At 36.6% G+C, this 21110-nt stretch overlaps 2 protein-coding genes across 2 annotated transcripts in view; one reads left to right on the top strand and one right to left on the bottom strand.

The window, feature by feature from the left end:
• Window positions 1-21110, top strand: part of LOC118747345 (protein cueball-like) — an 83927-nt gene that overhangs the window by 56633 nt on the left and 6184 nt on the right. The window lies entirely within an intron of this gene.
• LOC118747348 (protein cueball-like) lies at window positions 11694-17730 on the bottom strand. The gene is made up of 2 exons (XM_036481403.1): window positions 17370-17730; window positions 11694-12183 (listed from the first exon to the last, which is right to left on the bottom strand). The coding sequence occupies exons 1-2, from the start codon at window positions 17631-17633 to the stop codon at window positions 12079-12081; spliced, it is 369 nt and encodes a 122-aa protein (XP_036337296.1). The 5' UTR covers window positions 17634-17730; the 3' UTR covers window positions 11694-12078.

Raw genomic sequence — 21110 nt, 5'->3', positions numbered from 1 at the left:
AAGCAAGCCCAGCAAACTCCGCATCGTCTTCGACGCCGCAGCTACAGTGAATAAGGTTTCACTGAACTCAGTCTTGTTAAAGGGCCCCGAGCAGGCACAGCCGCTCATACGCATACTATTGCAATTCCGCCAGGGCGAAATTGGCGTAGCAGCGGATATAAGAGAGATGTTTTCGCAGGTTAAAGTACGACCGATGGACCAACATGCTCAGCGATATTTGTGGAGAGATGGAGACTCCAATCAACCGATCGAAGAATATATGATGACGTCGATGATCTTCGGGGCAGTTTGTTCGCCTTGCATCGCAGAGCATGTTAAAAACAAAAACGCAGAAAGGTTCAGAATTCAGTTTCCCGAAGCAGCCTCCATTGTTATTAACAATCACTATGTCGATGACCTGGTGACTAGTTTTCACACGCCGGAGCACGCAATCAAAATTTGCAAACAGATAGTTGCCATCAATTCGGAAGCCGGGTTCGAATTGCGGAACTTCATCTCTAATTGCGGCTACATAGAGAAAGCCATGAATAAAACACCTCTAACGACAAGGGAGGTAATTAATATGGAACGCAACCAGACGGCTGACAAAGTACTTGGTATGTACTGGAATACCAGAAACGATACTTTCGAGTTCCATACAAAATTCCATCGCGTACCGCAGCCAGTGCTAGAGGGAATTCGCGCTCCGACAAAAAGAGAACTACTGGGCATAGTGATGGCAGTCTTCGACCCATTTGGGCTACTAGCGAACTTTTTGATAACTACGAAAATCATCATACAAGACACTTGGAGACTAGGCATTGGATGGGACGAGAAGTTAGATGCTGAATTGGCTGCAAGATGGTCCCGCTGGTGGAAGGAGTTCCCGAATATCAAAGAGTTTTAAGTACCAAGACACTACTCACCCAATATTTCGCACAGCAGCAGAATTGAGTTGCATATTTTCGCCGATGCCAGCCAGGCAGCCTTTGCAGCGGTGGGCTATTTCCGAGTGGTGTATGACAGTTCAGTTGACGTAACGTTCGTCATGGGTAAAACACGCACCGCGCCGAAGAGGCTTCTGTCTATACCACGACTTGAACTGCAAGCCGCAGTTCTAGGGACAAGGCTAAGTAAACTGCTTGTCAACAATCACGAATTTAAAATCAGTCGCGTTTTGTTTTGGAGCGACTCACAAACGGTCTTACAATGGGTCCACTCTTCCGAGAGAAAGTACAAACCCTTCGTGGGCCATCGAATCTCTGAGATTGTAAGTGCAACTTCCCCTGAGCAGTGGCGCTGGGTACCCACAAACATCAACCCTGCAAAATCCACCTAGGTTCGATAAAAACTGTCACTGGATTAAAGGCCCAGACTTCCTGAAGAACGATGAAGAGCATTGGCCGTCCACCATTATCGAGCGTTCCAGCGGACTTCTGGAAGAAGTTGAAACGAGTTATATACTATATTGTCAGGCAAGTAAAACTCTAATAGATTTTACTAAATTTAACTCATATTTAAAGCTGAAACGTACTGTCGCCTGGGTCATACGAGCCCAACTTTTATTCCGGAGGAAATCGGTGCCCGTTGACGTACATCTGTCGAAGACCTTAACTGCTGCTGAAATCGACCAGGCAGAGCGTATAGTGAGCAAACAGGTACAGCAAGAGTGCTTCGCAAGCGAGATCGAACAGCTTTCCTCATCACGCAAGTTACCCGGCAAAGTGGTGTGTATGGCCTTACACCCTATCTAGACGAGGACGGCCTCTTGCGACTGAACGGTCGCATTGACGAGGCAACATGCCTACCATTCGACGCTCGCAGACCGATTCTGTTGCCGTCAAATCACGTTGTCGCAGCACTGATCGTCCAACACTACCACGAACAGAACCACCACCAGAATACGGCAGTCACAATCAACGCCGTAAGACAGAGATTCTGGATTCCGCACATAAAGACACTCTTAAAGAAGGTACAACGAAACTGTTTAAAATGCAAAATAAATAAAGCTAGCCCCGTCGCGCCAATGATGGGACAACTTCCACCTGATCGCTTAACCCCGTATGTCCGCCCATTTTCGTATACTGTCGTTGACTTATTTGGACCGTTTAACGTTACAATAGGGCGACGAAGGGAGAAAAGGTGGGGTGTCATCTTCACCTGCTTGACCGTGAGGGCAGCGCACATTGAGTTAGCCGAAAACCTCTCAACGGATGCGTTCATTCTGTGCCTACGGAATTTTATTAATCGTCGCGGCACCCCCGTGAGAATCAGGAGTGATAACGGCACGAATTTCATCGGGGCCCAAAAGGAGTTGAAAAACGCTTAACAACTATTCGACACCGACCGTATACAAGCAGAGGCCGCAAATAGATATATAGATTGGAAATTTAATTGCCCGTCCAACCCCAGCGCTGGTGGCTGTTGGGAGCGGCTGATTAGAATCGTGAAGTCCTTGCTGAGTCATACGCTGCGTGAAGTGGCGCCGAGAGTCGACACCCTACAATCTGTACTCATTGAAGCTGAGAGTATTATAAACTCCCGCCCGCTAACGGACTTGCCTTTGTCACACGAAGACGATGAGCCACTCACACCGAACCACTTTCTGATTGGGTGCGTTAACTCAACTCAAACCCCGCATCCGGTCGATGAGAAAATTTGTCTGAGGAAGCAGTGGCGAATAGCGCAGAATCTCAAAGATCGCTTGTGGAAACGGTGGACCACGGAATATTTGCCTCAACTCATTTGTCGCAGCAAGTGGAGGGAGAAAGCGATCCCGCTGCAAATCAACGACTTAGTGCTAATATGTGAGGCATCCCAACCACGCACTCACTGGCAGAAGGGTCGTGTTACGAAGGTCTTCCCCGCAAAAGACGGCCAAGTTCGCGTAGCAGAAGTGAAGACAAGCAGCGGATTTTTACGTCGTGCTGCCACACGCCTAGCTCGGCTAATCGTAGAAGGTGAATCTCGGGAAGATTCACGGGGGGAGGAGTGTTGGGAACCCTGTCACTAAACCGGTTCACAATAGCCAACCTTGACAGCTAAGCGGACATCATTGATTTTTTGACATATGTAGATACTTACAAAAATTTGGTCCTTTTTGATTCAGCGCGTTAAGGAAAGCAGACGTACCAGCAAAATACAATTTTAAAACCAACGAATCAACTAACCAACAATTTTCAAGCGAACTTGTATCAGCAAACGATTTCTTATATATCAATAAATCTTATACAATTAAAACCAGTGAATTGCCTTGCCTGTTGGCAAGGAGCAGCAGGGCATTTTTGCACTCGAATAGCCACAAAAGTATTGCCGTATTATAAAAGTTACGATACGAGAAGAAGAATTAGCGATTTCCGATTTTTTGGCCGGTGCAATGGAGAATTGGGGCCTTGTAATATATCCTGAGACATTTGTATTAGTGGAACCGAAAAAAAAACTTATGCGCAAGCAATCGATTGCCTTAACTGTGGGCCACGAGATCGCACATCAATGGTTTGGTAAGATGAATTTTATGTCTACAATGCGACTATTTCTTAAACAAAAGGCTGCTTTTTTTAGTCTTTTTTTATTGTTTGAGCCACGTTGCAAAATGGTGCTGTTTCAATGGAGAAAACAAAAGAACAGGAAGCAATTACTGTGCTTTATGATCTATTTTCTATGTCATGTAAACAGAAAAGTGAATTTGAAAGTCACAAATAGAATGCACAAAAGTTTTTCTTTATATAAAACTTTTGTTGGAAACTATTCTCACACATTTCATAATCTTTTAGGCAATCTGGTTACTATGGAATGGTGGACACATTTATGGTTGGATGAAGGTTACGCCGCTCGTTGAATTCCTGTGCGTAAATCACTTGTTCCCAAAATATGACATTTGGACCCATAGAATTAGATTCGCTGAAAAACTCACATCCCATTGAAGTGCCTGTCGGCCATCCATGTGAGATAGATGAGATTTTCGATGAAATTAGCTACAACAAAGGTGCTTCTGTTATTCGTATGCTTCACGATTATATTGGCGAGGAGGACTTTCGTAAAGGCATAAACATCTATTTGACACGCCATCAATACAGGAACACATTTACGGAGGATTCGTGGGCTGCTCTGCAAGAGGCGAGCTCGAAGCCTGTGGCTAAAGTGATGTCAACATGGATTAAATTGAAGGGATTTCCACGACAAAATACATCTGTAAAATATGGAATATACTTGGACAAATCACATCAATGCGGCACATCGAATAATTGCTATGTAAGTGACTACATCAAGTCACCTGACCTACATACATACCTTGTCGGCCTACATCATCGGCAACTTGTTGCCAAGCCCTTTCCAGCTTGTCTCGCTTTGCATATTCAGAGGAATGTATATTCCACAGGCAATCGCGTTGCTTTACAGCATTTATAATTTTTATGATAAGCCCAGTATCAGACATATCGTCGCCTGGGTAAAAGATTGTCGGATGTAAATTTCGGTAGGTTGTGGGAAATCGCGATTGAAGTTTTGAATACGATTTCAAAAAAACGCGAAGAAAGATTTTCTCCAAAGTCTCTGAAAATGTTACTAGTTTACAAAACTCTTAAATTATTTAATTTTTACTACATTATCGAAAAACTTGTAGTCAATATCTCGGAAACTAGAGGAGATATCTAAAAACTGATAGCACTAATCGAAAGACCTTATTTCAAAATATATAACTGCATGTAGAACTAAAAATCTTCAAAATGGCGCTTACGACAATATTTTACCCAGGCGCCGATATCTGTTTTTTTTTTTTTAATGGACGCGATGCGATCTGACGTTTAATATTATCGTTTCCGAAGTAGTTTAAACTTCTCACAAAGCGGTTGACACTTCCCATGAAGTAGTTGACGCACAGGCCACGAAGTAGTTGAAACTTCTCACGAAGTAGTTGACACTTCCCACGAAGTAGTTGATGCAAGACATGCAGCGAGCAGGTTACTTACAAAAGCAGCGAACTAAAACAGACGAAAACATGGGGTAAAATCCGAATTTAATTTAAAAAAAAAATATAAATATTTTTAAAAAGATATAGGGTAACGTACCTTCAGTAACTGTGCCTTTCTCTCTGAGGGACCGTGACAATGAAGATCAAACAAAAACTAATCCCGCCTCTTACTTTCTTCTTCCCTCAACGCCCAGTTTGCGTTTTTAAATAAAAGAATGGTTATACAAATTTCTACAAGTATTAAGCGATGGTTTAAGCAGTCGCTAGCTTCCAAGAACCACAGTGGAAAAACTTGTTCGGTTTTTTCTATGTTAGCTGACAACATCCGAGATATGAAATCCGTTCAATGAGCGTATTTTGCGAATAGTTTACAGTACCACACCATCAGATGTCAGCACACCTCGAAAATGGAGTGTATTGAGGATTGACAATTTTCAAACCGCAGTCGTCCCTCAAGATTTTTGCGGCTTTTATCAGGGCTTCGGAGTCTAGTAATAATTCACCATATGCCTTCATCAAGATGCTGGTGCACTTTTCGCATTTAAGCTGGTCAATCGCATAACCAGTCAAATACCGCTGCACCTGAACTTCGGATTATTATAGTTTTCAACAAAATTCTCGTTGTCATTTAACATTTCCTGTTCTTTAAAATAACGCTCTTTGGGGTTTAAATTTTTTTCTAAATTTATGTACATCGTCTTCATCGCGATCTACCCCTTTATTAACCAATTTTTCACGCAAAATACTAATGGAAATTGATGTAGCAACTATATATCGGATTTCGTGAGCTGTAACATTGGTACTTGTCTCTCTGCTAAGTCTTTCTCTAATAAAAAAGTTTTCTAAGTCGTCTTGACAATATTTACTTAGAAAAATTTGATGTACACTTCGGTGCTGGTCAAAGAGTTCTTCCGAAGGCATTTGCGTGGACTCAATTGTTGAACATAAGCGTTCAGCGCATTTTATTTGGGCGCCATTGACGAGCTTCATTGACCGCAAAAATTCCAAGTGTATCTAGCCTTGAGATTTTTCCCGTGTCTCCCCGTTTTAATGGACACATCAATGGATTTATCGAATTTAAATCTTCGCAGTTTAGCTCATCAAAAAGATCGTTCATATTTTTGACAAACATCTGCGTAGGCTTGGCGCATTCTTGTACGTTGTCATCGATGCCTAGTAAATTTTGGCTGTAGGCCAAACGCTTAGTTAGTTGATAAGGTTTGGTGAACAAATGAGACAAAGTTAATTTCGGACAAATTTTAGAATTATAGTTTAATTGATCAATCTTGAACAATTTCCTGATAACTGCAATGCTCGCAATGTCGTCGGATGTTTGAATGTCATCTTTTATTATAGTATGTCAAATTGATTTGATTAAATGGCAATAGTCATACATGCAAAATATTTTTGTGCCATCATAAATAAAATATGGTCGACCTTCATAAGTATTTAAACGAGTGAATAAACCAACATGGCTGGCAGCTCTAACATTCAATCCGATTTCCCTTAAGGCATCGATATTTCGAAGTAAAATATTTGCCATGTCTTCGTGTAAACCGTTCTTCGAAATATGGTACGAAAATACATATTTCCATTCCGAAAGTAGACCTTTAACCATGAAGAAATAAGCACTATTTGCGATTACATTCTTGCGTTTGTCTTTCTCATGATCTAAAAACCCATCAATTGTGTCAATATTTGGTCGAAAATTAAAACGCAGAGGCGTTCGGTTATGGACTTATTTCGAACAAGTTGGCGCAAGTTTTCAACGCCATTTGCATCTAACCCCGGAACGACATGCCGAACGGGTCGCCATTGCAAAAGAGATGTTCGATCTGGTAAAGCAAAACCCAAATCGTCACGCATAAAAGAAAACATTTTTGTAGATATATAATCAATACTTAGGGCCAAGGCCTTTTCTTCCTCACTGTAAGAAACTTGGTTACCACTATTCACGATCATTTTCGCAAAATTAATAGCGTTGATACTAGCAGAAGCATCAGGTATAATTGCCCAAGCGTATAATTTTTTGAGTTTCTGTATTTCTTCTTCTAAATCTATTATTTTTTTAATTTAAATTGTTCGTCGCTGGTTGTGGAGTCGAAAGTCTACGCCGCAGATGTTTGGTTGCTCAAATTCGATAAATTCTTCTAAACATTCATTTAAATTTGCTCTTGAACCTACAGGAACAAAACTAGGTGAGCGACTCCTAGATGTTTTTACGGGCTCTAATTTTAGTGAGGGAAAAGCCGCTTTTAAAAGCTTAGAATTCATTACAAAGTGAGGCTCAAAAATGGCGTTGACAGGCAAACAAATTGGCAGTGTTTGATGGTATCACGTTGCACGTCTCGGCCCAACTATTTTGGTGATTTCGGCTTCTAGATTGCCCGTCAGACACGCATCCCGTCACACAGCAAATCGGCGTTTTCATCGACGTCATGTTGATATATATACATACAGCTGCGGTCAATAAGATAGTAGCAAAATTCAAAATGCTATTTATTTATAACAGTAACAATAATAGATTGGCGCTTGCACATACGTTAGTATTTGGCCGAGCTTCTCCTCCGGTGTGTGGCGTGTGCCTTGATGTTGTCACACAAAGAGGAGAGACCTACAGTTTTACGCCGACTCCGAACGGCGATTGTATTTTAATGAGAAGATTTTTTCATGGAAATACACTCAGAGGTTTGCCATTGCCTGCCGCTGTTAAGAAAAAAACCTTTCTTCTAAATTTTTTTGCGATGTTGCTTTAACCAGGGCTTGAACCGAAGCGCTGCGGAGTGGAAGCACGCACTGTTTACCTCTATAACCACAGCGGTAGTGGTATTATTTATTTTTAATAATTTTCATATAAAATATAAAACGATCTATAATAGAAACCACATAAATAAAAGTTTCAAATTTAAACTTGCACATAGTTCAAAAAAATTAATCAAAACCATCAAAATTTCAAACTATTTATTCAGAATTTTGAGAAAATTTTCAAGTATGCAGTGTGTCGCTAAAAATTATGTTTCATTATTTAAGTTTTTTTTTTGTGGGTATTGCGAATTTTTTGTAGCCCATTCAATTTTAGTCTGATAAAGCAAGTTTGAAGTCACTAAAAATTATGTTCATTATTTAGAATTTTTTTTTGGGCGTTGCGGATTTTTTTTATATAAAAATAGATTTTAATCATGCAAAATACTGAATGGTCTACAAAACCGCATACTTGAAAATTTTCTATTGCAAATTTGCAAATTTGAATTTCTGTGAACTTTATATGAATTGTGAAACTTAGATTTATATGGTTTATGTTATAGAATGAGCTATACATATGCTATATCGTCGCTGGAATAAAGAAACAGTGTCCTTTAATCTATTGGATTCTTAAATATCTTTCTTAAATATCTGTTTGGATCACGAACTTATTCGCGAAAAACGAAATTGTATAATATATTTTATAGTGTAGGTGCACTTGGACTATTATTAAAAAAATGCTTAAGAAATTTTAAGAAATAGTGTATAGCAGATGCTTTCAGAAAAGTGGCTCAAATGGTATTTCTAAGTAAACATGGTACATAATTATTTGTGAATTAACAGCTAAGGAATCAATAAAAAGTGTAATTTTTTTAAAATGTGAAAATTGGAATAAGAGCGCACAATTAGAGTTTAAATTACTGGTTACAGTTACCCTTACCGTAAGGTTTAGTTTACAGTTACTTGGGATGGGATATTTACATGGGACCAAATATCGGTTGGGACCAAATGCACTACCGGAAGTACAGGGTGAGAACCCGTGTTTATCACTCTGTACTTCCGGTAGTGGATTCCAATGAAACAGTGTTGCCACACATACCTTTTCCTATCCAAATAGGTAGGTTGGTAGGCTTTAAGGCTCCGTGCCAATGAGTAATAGTTATTTGCGAAAAATAGAAAATATGTACATATCTCCAAACGTTTCAGCAACCTATTTTACGCGAATATTTCATCGACGCGTTCGTATAACGGCGGTCGCAAACATGTATGTGATTCCTAACTAGAAACGTATACCCTTATTACTGCCAATATACAATATGAACATCCATATATATTTTATGGAATACTTGGACCGAAATTCAAAAAAAAAGTCTGCCAGTGGACTCGTACACAACTATATTCCAGGCGAAGGTCTTCGCAATCGAAGTATCTGTTAGCGAATATCATCGTAGAAGGCAAATGAGGCCAGAATAAATTGTATGTCGGATATTCAGGCAGCAATAGCGTAACGCTGTTGTGGTGGGTTCCGGGGCATGAATGGTTTGAAGGCAACGAAAGGGCTGACTGTCTCGCAAAGCGTAATTTACGGCTCGTTTGTAATTCATAAGCAAATCATGCTGAAATCAAGTAATTTCGCTTTGTAAAATCTAACCCAATCTAAAAATTATCTAATAAGATAATTTATCATAGATCAAAAAACAAATAAAAAAAATTTTTTTTCGTTTCTTTTAGCCCCCATTGTTTAGAAAATTTTAAAGAATACCTAAATGTATGCAACCATTTATTTATTTCTTTTTTAATCACTTAATTTATTGATTTATAAATTAATTAATATTAATTTAAATTTCCTTCGCCGTATTTTTTTACACGTCTTTTTTCGCGGTCGAGAAAACAATATTAAGAACTCAAAAATATGTTTGATAGGTGTTGGTTGGTTTGGTTGAAGACAAAATTTGACAGCCATTGTATTTTAAGTTTTTGCGTTCGAAATTGCATGCAACCCCGCTTATTTCGCATGCCTACCCTTATTAACCTTACCCGGCACCAATCTTTTTTTAAGTAAGGACCTAATATAATTCAAAAACAGCTGCTATATAAATTAGTTTGTTTCAGTGTTTGTTAGAAAGCAAGGTTTTAAAGGAATTTGCAACTGAAGAATTTTAGTTTTTATATACATACATGCAAATTGTGAAAACTTGCACGGATTTAGTGTAATTTTTTTTCTAAATGGTCTTGCACATTTATTTCATAAAATATTTATATTAACTATGAAATCACCGCATAAGGCCATCTGCAAAAAAAAAATACTAAAAATTAACGCAATTTTTTAAAGTCTTAAAACTTGCCCTTATTATACTATAATGATAAAACTGCATACTCAGAAATGTTTTAGAAAATGAGATCATATTTTTGGCATCTTTTTTTTGTTAAAATTGTTTTCTTCCATATATAAAAAAAAATCGTCGAATAGGCTTTGTATGGAAGAAAATGCACAAAACCGTTAGAAATTGCAACATGTGAACGGTAAATTCTGACTACTTCCAACTTACACTTTATTAAACTAAAATTGAATGAGTTACAAAACTGTGTACTCATAAATGATAAACTGCTGATAAACTTGATAAAAGGATAAATTTATCATTTTGATAAATGAACTGTCAAACTCTGTATGGAATCTATTTAACCAAAGTTTATCACTTTATCAAGCCATGTAGGTGGATAAATGCATAAATTTCATCATTGATAGTTTGCCAGGTGGTCGCTTTGACACAATAGACGAGGTAAGAATAAAACGTAACTAGCCTATAAGTTAAATAATAAACCCGCGTTTTTTACAATTTGATTGTTCTATAATAAGCAAAAGAGGGGGCTTGTTCACAATCGCAGTGTTTCGCGAATTATTAAAGCAGCACGTTCGTTGTGAATTTCTAGCAATGTTTTATCAGTCGGGAAGTTGCAACAGTTTTGCAAATTTTCATCACTGCTGCAGTATTGCCGCTTTTATTATGTGCCTCGAACCGGCCCAGTGTTTACATTATCGGTACAGTAATATTAATTTTGGTTGCTTACAGTCAGCACAATATCGGCTCGGAATTTCGCATTTCGAAAAATAGTGTTGATTCACACTATCGGTACATAAAATGGGGTCTTAGATTGAGAGTTTTATTTCACGAAAATATAAAAACAAGGAAATCATTGAAACTCATTAAGCAATAAACAGACTAGTGGTAATTGTCTTATGGTGTTTTCGCTTCTACCAAGAAATGTCGCCTTTGATTGCCGCTTTCCTTTTTTTGTGTTTTTACGCATAAATATGGGTGATGTTCCGGAAATACTTATTTAGCCGGCCGTACTTACCATGGTGCAATGATAAATTCACTTAGAACACACTCAAAATAATTGCATTTTGTTTGGAAATTACCCATATATAGGAACTCAAAATGCTGAAAACCTGTGTTGAAGAGAACCGACCTTTTTCAACGCTCCCATTTTTGTTTGAAGAAAAAAATACGTACATATATATTTCTGCATTTAATACGATTGGCTGCAGTTTTTGGTATTAGTGCAAATTCTTTTTATTATTTAAGTAACAAAATTTAAATTCACAACTTTACGCAACACTTTTTCAAAGTGTTTATACAGCCTTAATTGATTTTCACTTTTCATACAATCAATTCTTAAAACTGCAAATTAAAATTATATGCGAATTTAGTAGTAATAAATAATTCATATGTTAAAATTCAACTAAAAGGATTTTCTTTAGTCAGCTATTAATAGTTTGCGCTAAAATTGAAAAAAATATACATATGTATGTACATATCGCACGTTTAATAATATAGAGAAGTAATTCAAAATTATTAGATAAACGTACGATATTCGTATGTACATAGTATATGTATAAGAAATTACTATTTAATGAACATACGTAAGTACATAAAAATTAAGACAATGGTGTCAATGCAAATAAAACAAAAATAAGTACATGAATTGAACTAAGTAGTTGTGACTTTTTTTTTTTTTTGCCGTGTGTACTCTATTTAAAGCTTATCCATGGTTGCACTTCTGCAGCCTGCTGCTACGGACGAGGAACTTGTACTAACTACATTTGTCCGTGGCGTCAGACACTCTTCTCTCTATTTTCTTCCTACTCAACGTCGTACTTTGAATCTCTCATTGGCATTTCCTCTTCTCCATCGTGTTGTCGTGTCTACATTTGCATGCTCTTTTGCTTTTTGTGTGTTTTTTTTTTCTGGAAATTTCGTTCTATAAGGCCTCTTGTAGATGTTCTCCGTTTGTTGCGCGCAGAAGAAGTATGCCAGTCCCTGACCGCGCGTACTGTATCCGCATCGCAAGCGCCTCGCTTTGATGGCACGCTATTTAATGCTTAACTAATAAAGTTCATCTTCCATGCCATTTATAAGCATTTTCTTGTCCTCCTTGACTTTGGAGTTGCGTGAGAGTGTTTTTTCCAGGAGCTTTGAATCGAAGCATGGCTGAAAATTTTTAATAAAATTTATTAAAATAAATTTAAATTTCGAGATGTGTTATTAGGGCTGTGCGATTAATTGATTATTCATAATTTTAATTAATCATAAAGTAAATAAGTCAATTATTCGATTAATTGGAAATTATGATTACTCAAAAGTTCAGTTACTCGAGTAATCAAGATTTTGATTAACCAAAAACAAAAATATTTGAGTAATTTGCTTTATGATTAATCAACATTATGAGTAAAATGAATAATCAGCATTTCAAAGTACTCTTTACATATAAAGTAGTTGAAGTTCCTTGATACTTTGAAAACAACGTTTCTGCTTTCAAAAATTAAAATAAATTTTTTTTCGTATACAGCAAGGCGTATTTAACAAGGTGGTGTTGGCCGTATATACGTAAAAAATTACACTAACAAATTATACGCTGATGTCCATACTGTCATTGGTATGAGTTACAACAAACACATCATTTTGACGTAATGGCCTCCACGGCGAAAAACTCAGCTGTCGCCCCAACACCACCTTGTTTAATACACCTTGGTATACAGAGTGTAAAAAAGAAAATAAGCCTTTTCCAAAGCAAACTCTTTTAACGAGCAAAATTAATTTTTTTGAGTAATTATATTTCAAGTAACTCGATTAATCATCGTTTTGGGTAATCAAAATTTTGATTATTCGAGTAATTGATTAACCGAATAACTGATTAACCAACTTGATCGAGTAATCGAATAATCGCACAGCCCTAGTAAGTATAGATTTTAGAAATGCGATAGTTTTAACAATTCGTGTTAAGCTTATAATTTCCGTTGAAACATAAAATTTTTGGGCTCGGGTGAGTCCAATTACAAATTACCAGCTTAATCTAACCGAGCCTCTGACTTCATCAATATGTGCAGTTCTGTAAATACCCAGAAAACGATCAGTGTCCAAATGACAAGTTCGCGATAAGCGTGGCTTAACTGTATACGTAAGTTTGATGGATAAAACTTAAAGGAATAAAAGTCTCGTAATCTCTACCGGATTAGAAATTTCACATTAATATATTCTCTAGGTTCACTTAAAAACCGATTTCAGTTATTCAACCCATGAACTCTAGTTTTTTTTCGACGAAACGTTTATTAGAACAGATTTAATCCACCTTATCGCAAATCAGTTAAATGTAAATAAATATTGTAATAATATTTTCATAGAAGGCATAATGCCACAAAAAACTGTTTCACCTTCTGGTTTTTACGTTGTTTGCATGTAAATTCATGGAAATTATTTTTTGCGCTGGGATTTGCCGAAAAGCGGGAAATTTTCATAGATAAGAATGTAATCTAGATCAGCTGGGTATTTATTTGTTAATACACACCGCTCATAATTTTTAATTCGGACAACCAGCTCGTGCGAAATTCCCTGATATACTATGTAGTAAATTTAAGTTGAATATAGCCAGTTTGGCGAAAGCACTTTAAGTGAATTTTTTTTTTAACTGACAGAAGGGAAAGGTCATTTTCACTTATACAAATTGATGATGAAACCGGCAGTAAGTGGGAAATTCGAGAGTCGGCGGATTTCTGCGGAGAATTCTATGTTAATTGATACATACTATCTTTAAGTTGCAAAACATAGGAACAGATCGCTAAGTAAGTTCTGTTAATTTCTGGGTAATGGAGTGCATACAAAGTATGTAATTTATAAATTACAGTTTAAAATTTATGCGAAGTTATCATTCTTCATTCTTACGGGGGGGCGTCTCCACAGGCAATAGTTTTTATGTTGATAATGTTATGCGAAAAATATATTGCCAATAGCGGCTCATGGAAAGCATTAATTAGGTTTGTTCGTCAATCAAAAAACTTGTACGAATTATCATGATTTTTGCCCAAATCGCGTTCGTGCAGACCAAAAAATTATCCATCACTCAAAAACTGAGAGCGCAAAGTGACAGTTCTCCTGGAGTGAAGTTGCAAACCGTGGACACCAGCTGGCAGGGCAACTTGCAAATTCCTGCAAATTTGCCTTCGTACTGAAATTTGCAAGTTTCTCAACATGAGAGAGAATTTGAGAGAATTTGCTCGAATATTTTGAGTGTTGGATAATTCTTGCTGGATTTTCGACGAACAAACTTATTGTCAGAGCTGTTATCTCGACAAATGCAGCCTGCCATTAACTGTCAATTTGCTAATTTTACGGCAAATTTTTTAGTTTGAAAGAAAGCGTGTTAAGCTGGAATCTCACGATTGTCGCAAATGCACCAATCTGGTAGATTTTTTGTGTGCTGAATTGGTGCACAATAAACAATTTGTCCAAATTAAATTCTGTACAGTCACACGCAAATTGTTCTTGCACCCGGTTTATGTTCGATTGGGCACAATAAGAACAATATCGGCCTCGATTTACGCAATAATTGGCATATTACGGCAATCGTGTGATCTCACCTTTAGTAGTAACATCGTACAAAATTTCAAAATTTCTATGCGTTAAAATAAGCAGAATATTTTCTAGTGGCGTCATGTGGGATGTGCGTTTAACAAGATAAAAATATGCCCATACACAAATTTTGCAACTGATAAATCTTTTATCCAATCAAAATGTCAGTTGGTGGGCAAAAATTGTTGCCTGTGGAGACGCGCCGTTACACTCACTTTAAAGGCTAGTTGAACAGTTGTGGACATTTTCCACACCCATTCTTCGTTATGCACCAAAAATATTTATTCTTATAATTCTACAGAATTTTTTCTTTTATATGATTATTGTTATTCTACGTTGCACTGAATTAAAAAAAATCAAATAATCATATTTTTTTTAAATTTCAAAGTCCTTTAAAAAATCCTGACGTCAAAGAGAAAAAAACTAAGTACGTAGTTTTACTATAAAATTTACTGTCGCACTGTGTATTCTAATAAGCAAATAATTTAAATTAAAAAACAAGACAACCAAAGAGTCAGAACTTGTGAAATTTGTTGTGGTACTGATTTTTTAATAAAATAAACAAATTAAACCAAAGCGATTCAATCAGATTTGCTTCATTTTTGGCTACAAAGCAAATTAAAAGAGTGGCAACTCAATAAAGAAAACTATTTGTCCGAGTTTAGCTTACAAAACCATTGCTAAACTTTAGAAGATGTAAATTGAGAGGTAGCTTTTGTACTTAAAATATTTGATGAGGGATTGTCTTCGGAAAGGAAAGTTGAAAGGATTTGTATAACAAGAAAGTGATCAAAAAGTGGTCAGCTCTTTCTGAAAAAATCCAAATGTTTCCATCACGACTTTTGTACAAAAAGTACATACTCAATGTGGATAATATTCCCTTATCATCAAAAAGGAAATAACAACCTCCGCAGGAAAGCCAAAACTAGTTCCCGGAAACCTCCGATAATATGGAACGCAAATTCAATTTCGTGATCATGGTCACGAAATAATAAAACTTCGAGCTTTTCACGTATTCCACAACCATATAAAATAATGTAGAATTGACTAATCCCAACAAGTTTACCCTTCTCCCGCTCAACCCCAAGCGATACGAGGGGCCTAGTCAGCTACATAATTCAATTCATCAACTAAATGCATATGTTAAAGATATTATTTTATTTATTAAGAGAGGAAAGTATAGTTTTCTTGATAGTAAAAATCAAGTCCGATGGGTCAAACGTTCTGGAATTAGAATTAATTACCAACAACAAAGGCGACATCAACCAGCTTCCAAGGTTGTGGTACGTAAGCAAGTGCCAGCGATGCTGTGAAAATCTTTTTCAAGGTCACCAACTTCTTTAAGTACAATAGGTAGGATGCCATCCGGATCGGGCGATTTGAGACTGCCAAAAAACTCAATAGCATATTTTAGGGCATCTTCATTAGCCACAGTTATGCCAACAAAGCATTTGTAGTACATTGACACTGTGGTTCTCGCATACCCTCCATCCAAGCGTTTCTTGGCGCCAGAGATCTGCCTGGCTGATCGAAACTGGGCAATGCCACACCAGTGTATCCGCCACACTATGACTCGAAGAGGCAGTGGGGCAGCCATTGGTGGGCGTCAACGCAGTTTTCCTTCTCTTGCAACATTCGCTAGCAGATTTGAAAGTCGGTACATCCACCAAGGTCGCACTGGCTTCTGGAATAATCTCCGTTGACCTGGGCCGCTTACTGAATGCAGCGACAGGAGGAGTTCAGCCAGCCACAAAAGAGGGTTTCCCTTGCTTGCGTTTCGCCCCCCCCCGATACTTCCTCCTTCTCCTCGTCTTCTGGGCTGTGGAAAGAGGACCAACTCCGTCATTGGAGCGTCGTTGGCAGCGAGCTGCTTCTCGACCCACATTCCCTGCAAGAAATTAGTCTCTTAAGATATCAAAATAGGCCGCCAGGGAAGGTTTGAGCGAAAATTTTTTTAAATAAATTTAATGGGTACCGTTCACTAGAACTTGTAGAGGCGCTGTTAAATTTTTCGGCACACAAGTGCTGACTTTTTTAGCTTATTTTCCACTGCCTCTGGTACCACTGCTTGTAATTATTTCATAGTTATACTCTCTCAGAATAAGCACACATTTTTGTTATTGTTCAATTAATACGGTTTTTGTACCGATTTTTGATCAACTCTTTAGGGGGCACGGTCTCCCATCATCTCATGAGTTCGAGTTAGGACTGACACGACCGCTGATGAGGGTAACTATGCCTTTGGCCATTTGAAAGCTGAACTTAAAAGCAAATGAAATACGAATACAAGGTACGCCCTGCTTAATCTCTGGACAAACTTTGCTTAGCTGGGACCGTAAAAGGTCTAAAGGGTATGTAGATAAACATGCATAACGGGTAGAAGTACTCGTACTGATTCTTAGATGCTGCAGAAGCTGCAAAAGCTATGAAGGCGAACAGCGCTACATTTGATTTCATACGAAGTAAAAGCATAAACCGACGGCAGCGTTGATCCGGATCAAATCGGGAATTCGAGCATTAACTGCAGTTGATCCGGATTAAGTCCGAGTTAGTCCGGATCAACGCTGCCGTCTGTTTAAGATTTAAGTCATTTTGGCAAAGGTTATAAGAGTCTAATTGTGGGGTTTCTAAAGAAGTGCTTCAAAATTTATCTGTCCTTCAAACACATTTTTTTTCAGAATAGGATGTGTTTTTAAAGCGCTGATAAACTTTAAACGTACTTGAGAAAACAGCCCTAAATATTCTAATCTATGTACATTAATGTAACTTACCGTATCACAAATGTTCATGTTGCAGCAATTTTCTATTGTAATTTCACATTGTTCAGTGGCAATGGGACGATTCGTTAGCGGTGTATCCGTTGAAGGGGAAGCCTGTTTGCGCACGACGAATGTCTTCTTTATACGTGGGCGTGCTGGTTTATAGAAACGACGCAGTCCATGTACAATTAGAACAATCAATCCCAGAGAGGCAACTACACCGCAAAGAATAACAATTATTACGGTGCTACTCCATGGATTCACTTGTTCGCACATTTCCAAATGTGAATATTTCGGAATGGCATAAGTTTCTGCGCCATTATCGCTTTTTTCTACAAGTTCCTCGCAACTGTATATAAAAGAAAGAAAGAGAGAGAGAAAGTATATGAAAACTTAGCAGAAGTATTTGAAAAAAAAAAATCTACGCCTGATCCCTGCAAAACATTTGGAGTCACAAATGAGTAACTTAGGAATCCTAGTTCGCATTGTTTACCCTCATAATGAGCTCATTTAAGGGCCGATTACTCAATTTCATGCATATAACATGGAGTCGGTAACGTCGACAACAATGTTCAAGCGGAGATTAGTGTTAACCAGCCATTGAGTAACCGGCCCTAAGAGTCCAAATTGAAGGTGTTTCATTTCTCCATCAAATGAGCCTCAATATGAATCATATTGAACTCTTATTACCCTCATATACATACAGCTTATGTTTCACTTTTTTTTAGATTCTCCCACGAGTCTTATTGGCTCGATATCGATAGTCTGCTGCAAAAAGGACTCAACTCAAACTATAACAATTTTCAGTAGTGCCAATTAAACTTTTCACGTTTTATAATTTGAAGTCATTCGTAGGGAAAATTTGTAAGCTTTCAAAATATAATTGCATTATAAAAATTTAGCAAAGATTACGCAAGGATTAGAGATTTGTTCAGTAGTAAGAGTTATCAAATTCGATTTTCTGATAAATGGCACAATTGCGCTCCCTTTCGCATTGGTAACAAGCAATCTTGGCACTAATCGATTGATTTTTTAATCAATTAGTTAAATTCAATCGAATTAGAGTTAATCATGATTCAATTAAATCTGGTTAGACAGTTAATCGTACCCGCGATTAGAAAATTTAATTTAATCACTAACTGTTAATTTGATTAAGTAGATTTGGTGATAAATGAATTCACGCTGAAATGGTCTTGTGCACACAAGGTCAGTTAATCGGGTAGGGCTAAGACGGTTTCCCTCTAAAAATCTAAGCAATTTGGTGTGCATTGTGGTTATGATTTGTTACAAACAGACTTTATTAAAACTAGGTTTAAAATATCCTTCTGTATATGTGCGATGGAAAGTAATAATTCTCAGTGTATGGATTACTAATAATGATTACACAATTTTTTTATATAAATATTGCGGCATATTCTGGATTTCGTACGAATCAAAAATTTGAAATTTTTGTATAGAAAATGATAAGAAAATTTCATGATTCATACGAAAACAAGAATACGCCCATTATGTGCTCTTTTAAAGCATTAAACATAAATAAAAATTATTGTAACTAGTGCTTGATTACAAATTTGGACAAACTACACTACTCAGTCAGACTTTATTAATTGGTTTAACGGTTAAAGATTGAAATTAATTAAGCGTAATCAAAACCGTCGATTGACGATTATAACAATTTAGTCATTAATAGCACAGATGGCTACGATTAATTTATTTCAATCATTAATCGAAAATTAACTTTAGTACCGTTAATTTTTAATCTTTAATCGAATTAAAATTTTGCCAACACTAATAATAAGTAAACATATGTCGATGGCTATTTATCAACCTAATCCGCTATATAATTTCAATACATGAAATTTTGAGTTGTGACCATTTCTGAAGGTTTATCTTTTTTTCGTTTTTTTAATTTTATCTTTTTTTTTGGTTTTTATTTATTTTATTTTTTTGAGAATATACTAACACCCTTGTTTTCAATAAACTTTCTGCAAAATTCTCTGTCACATATGTATGCATTTTTATTATATACATATATATTCTATAAACATATGTACATAGGGTCATTAAAAAGCAAGTAAAAATGTATAAGTTCGGAAGAAACCGAACTTTATATACCCGGCGCATGTATTATATGAAGTTTTTTTTACCTTTCTATAAAGTACATTATAAGCAAGAGTGTGTTTTTTTTCCGTGTTTCAAACATTCTCGATAGCATGCTCGATCAGACTTAATGAAGTAATTGAAACGAATTTGGCAGAAACCGATAAAGCGCTTACCGAGATAAACCTATGTAGTCATGAGTGAACGGCGCCACGCCCACTTTCCAAAAATCGAAAATAAAATTATCTTTCTTGTTAAGATATGGTTTTAAGTATTAATTAGCGTTGATATTTTTTTATATTTCTGACATTTACCATTATATAAGAAAATAGCGTTATTTTAGTCCGATTTTAAAAATTTGCAACATATTTTTTTGTACCAAGAGCAATAACTGTACCGAGATACAACAAAAATGTAGTCATAAACGGACGATGCCACGCCCATTTTACAAAACTTTGCAATAATCTCATTTATTGCTAAAATATTATTGCAAAAGTCGATTTTGAGTGAAGCAGCTTCTTTGGTTACTGATTTATCGCGGTTTCTGTAAATTACCGTTATATGGCAGATGGGTGTGATTAACGTCCGATTTCGAAAATTTTCAACAAGTTTCTTACTTTCACTCTAAGAAATGTTCGTATCGAGCTTGGTGAAGCGGCTACTGAGTTGCAACAATTCTTTATAAGTCGGCGGTGTCCAAAAATTTTAAAATTGCCTTATTTTATGCCCAAATTCTAATTGACATACTAATTTTCAACAATTTGGACACAGTATTAACAGAAATGTCGCAGTTTGCGCATTTTTCGAAAATACAGTTATATGGTAGGTGGGCGTTATTGTCCGATTTCGCCCATTTTCAATACCAACATACCTATAAAGGGCAACCTATGCACCAAATTTCGTCGAGATATCTAAATTCTTGCTCGAGTTATCGTGTACACGGACAGACAGACATGGCTTAATCGACTACTGTATTCATTCTGAGCGTTTTGGTATATACATACATACATATGTATGTACAGTGACTCAAACAAATGACCGCGTGTTGATTTTCTTTAAATATTCGTGATGATTTTCAATCAAAATTTTTTTTGTTACTTTTCTATAAAAATATCGTCCAAGCTTTAACTATAAAATACAGTTTACGTCTTTGTACAAAATTTAGGAAAATTCCACAAATTCTCATCAAAATTTCAACTTTTTAGTCTAAATCTTTAGAAAATTTTTGGGTATGACCATACAATTTTACTCAGTTTCAAACGGCTAAAAAATGCCACTGATTTTTGAGAATTTTTTTTCTGTGACGGATTTTTGCACTTTTTTCCATATAAGTATGAATTTCTTATGAAATAAAACGTCTGCTTTTGTAAATTGGACTTTTTATATTAAAAAACCGAAAAAGTATTCTAAAAAAAAATCTCAAAATTAAACGCGATTTTTAAGCCGTTTGAAACTTGCACTTTATCAGACTAAAATTTTATGGGCTATAAAACTGCATACCCAAAAATTTTCTAAAGATTCAGATTAAAAAGTTGAAATTTTGATGAAAATTTGTGGAATTTCCCTAAATTTTGTATAAATTCGGCAACTGTGATATACATATATATTTTTGGGTAAAGCTTGGACGAGTAAAAAAACACTTTGCTCGAAAAA

The sequence above is a fragment of the Rhagoletis pomonella genome, unplaced genomic scaffold (assembly GCF_013731165.1).
Source record: "Rhagoletis pomonella isolate Grant_MI unplaced genomic scaffold, Rhpom_1.0 Rhpom_scaffold_00011, whole genome shotgun sequence".
In the NCBI taxonomy this organism is placed as follows: Eukaryota; Metazoa; Arthropoda; class Insecta; order Diptera; family Tephritidae; genus Rhagoletis; species Rhagoletis pomonella.
The sequence above is the reverse complement of the archived record's forward strand: the minus strand, read 5'-3'. Positions and strand labels throughout refer to the sequence as shown.

Coding starts and splice junctions, on each gene's coding strand:
- LOC118747348 (XM_036481403.1), bottom strand. CDS start 17,633: ATGTGCGAACAAGTGAATCCATGGAGTAGCACCGTAATAATTGTTATT. Junction 12,184..17,369: donor ACATGAACATTTGTGATACG/GTAAGTTACATT, acceptor AAAAATTTTCAG/CCATGCTTCGATTCAAAGCT.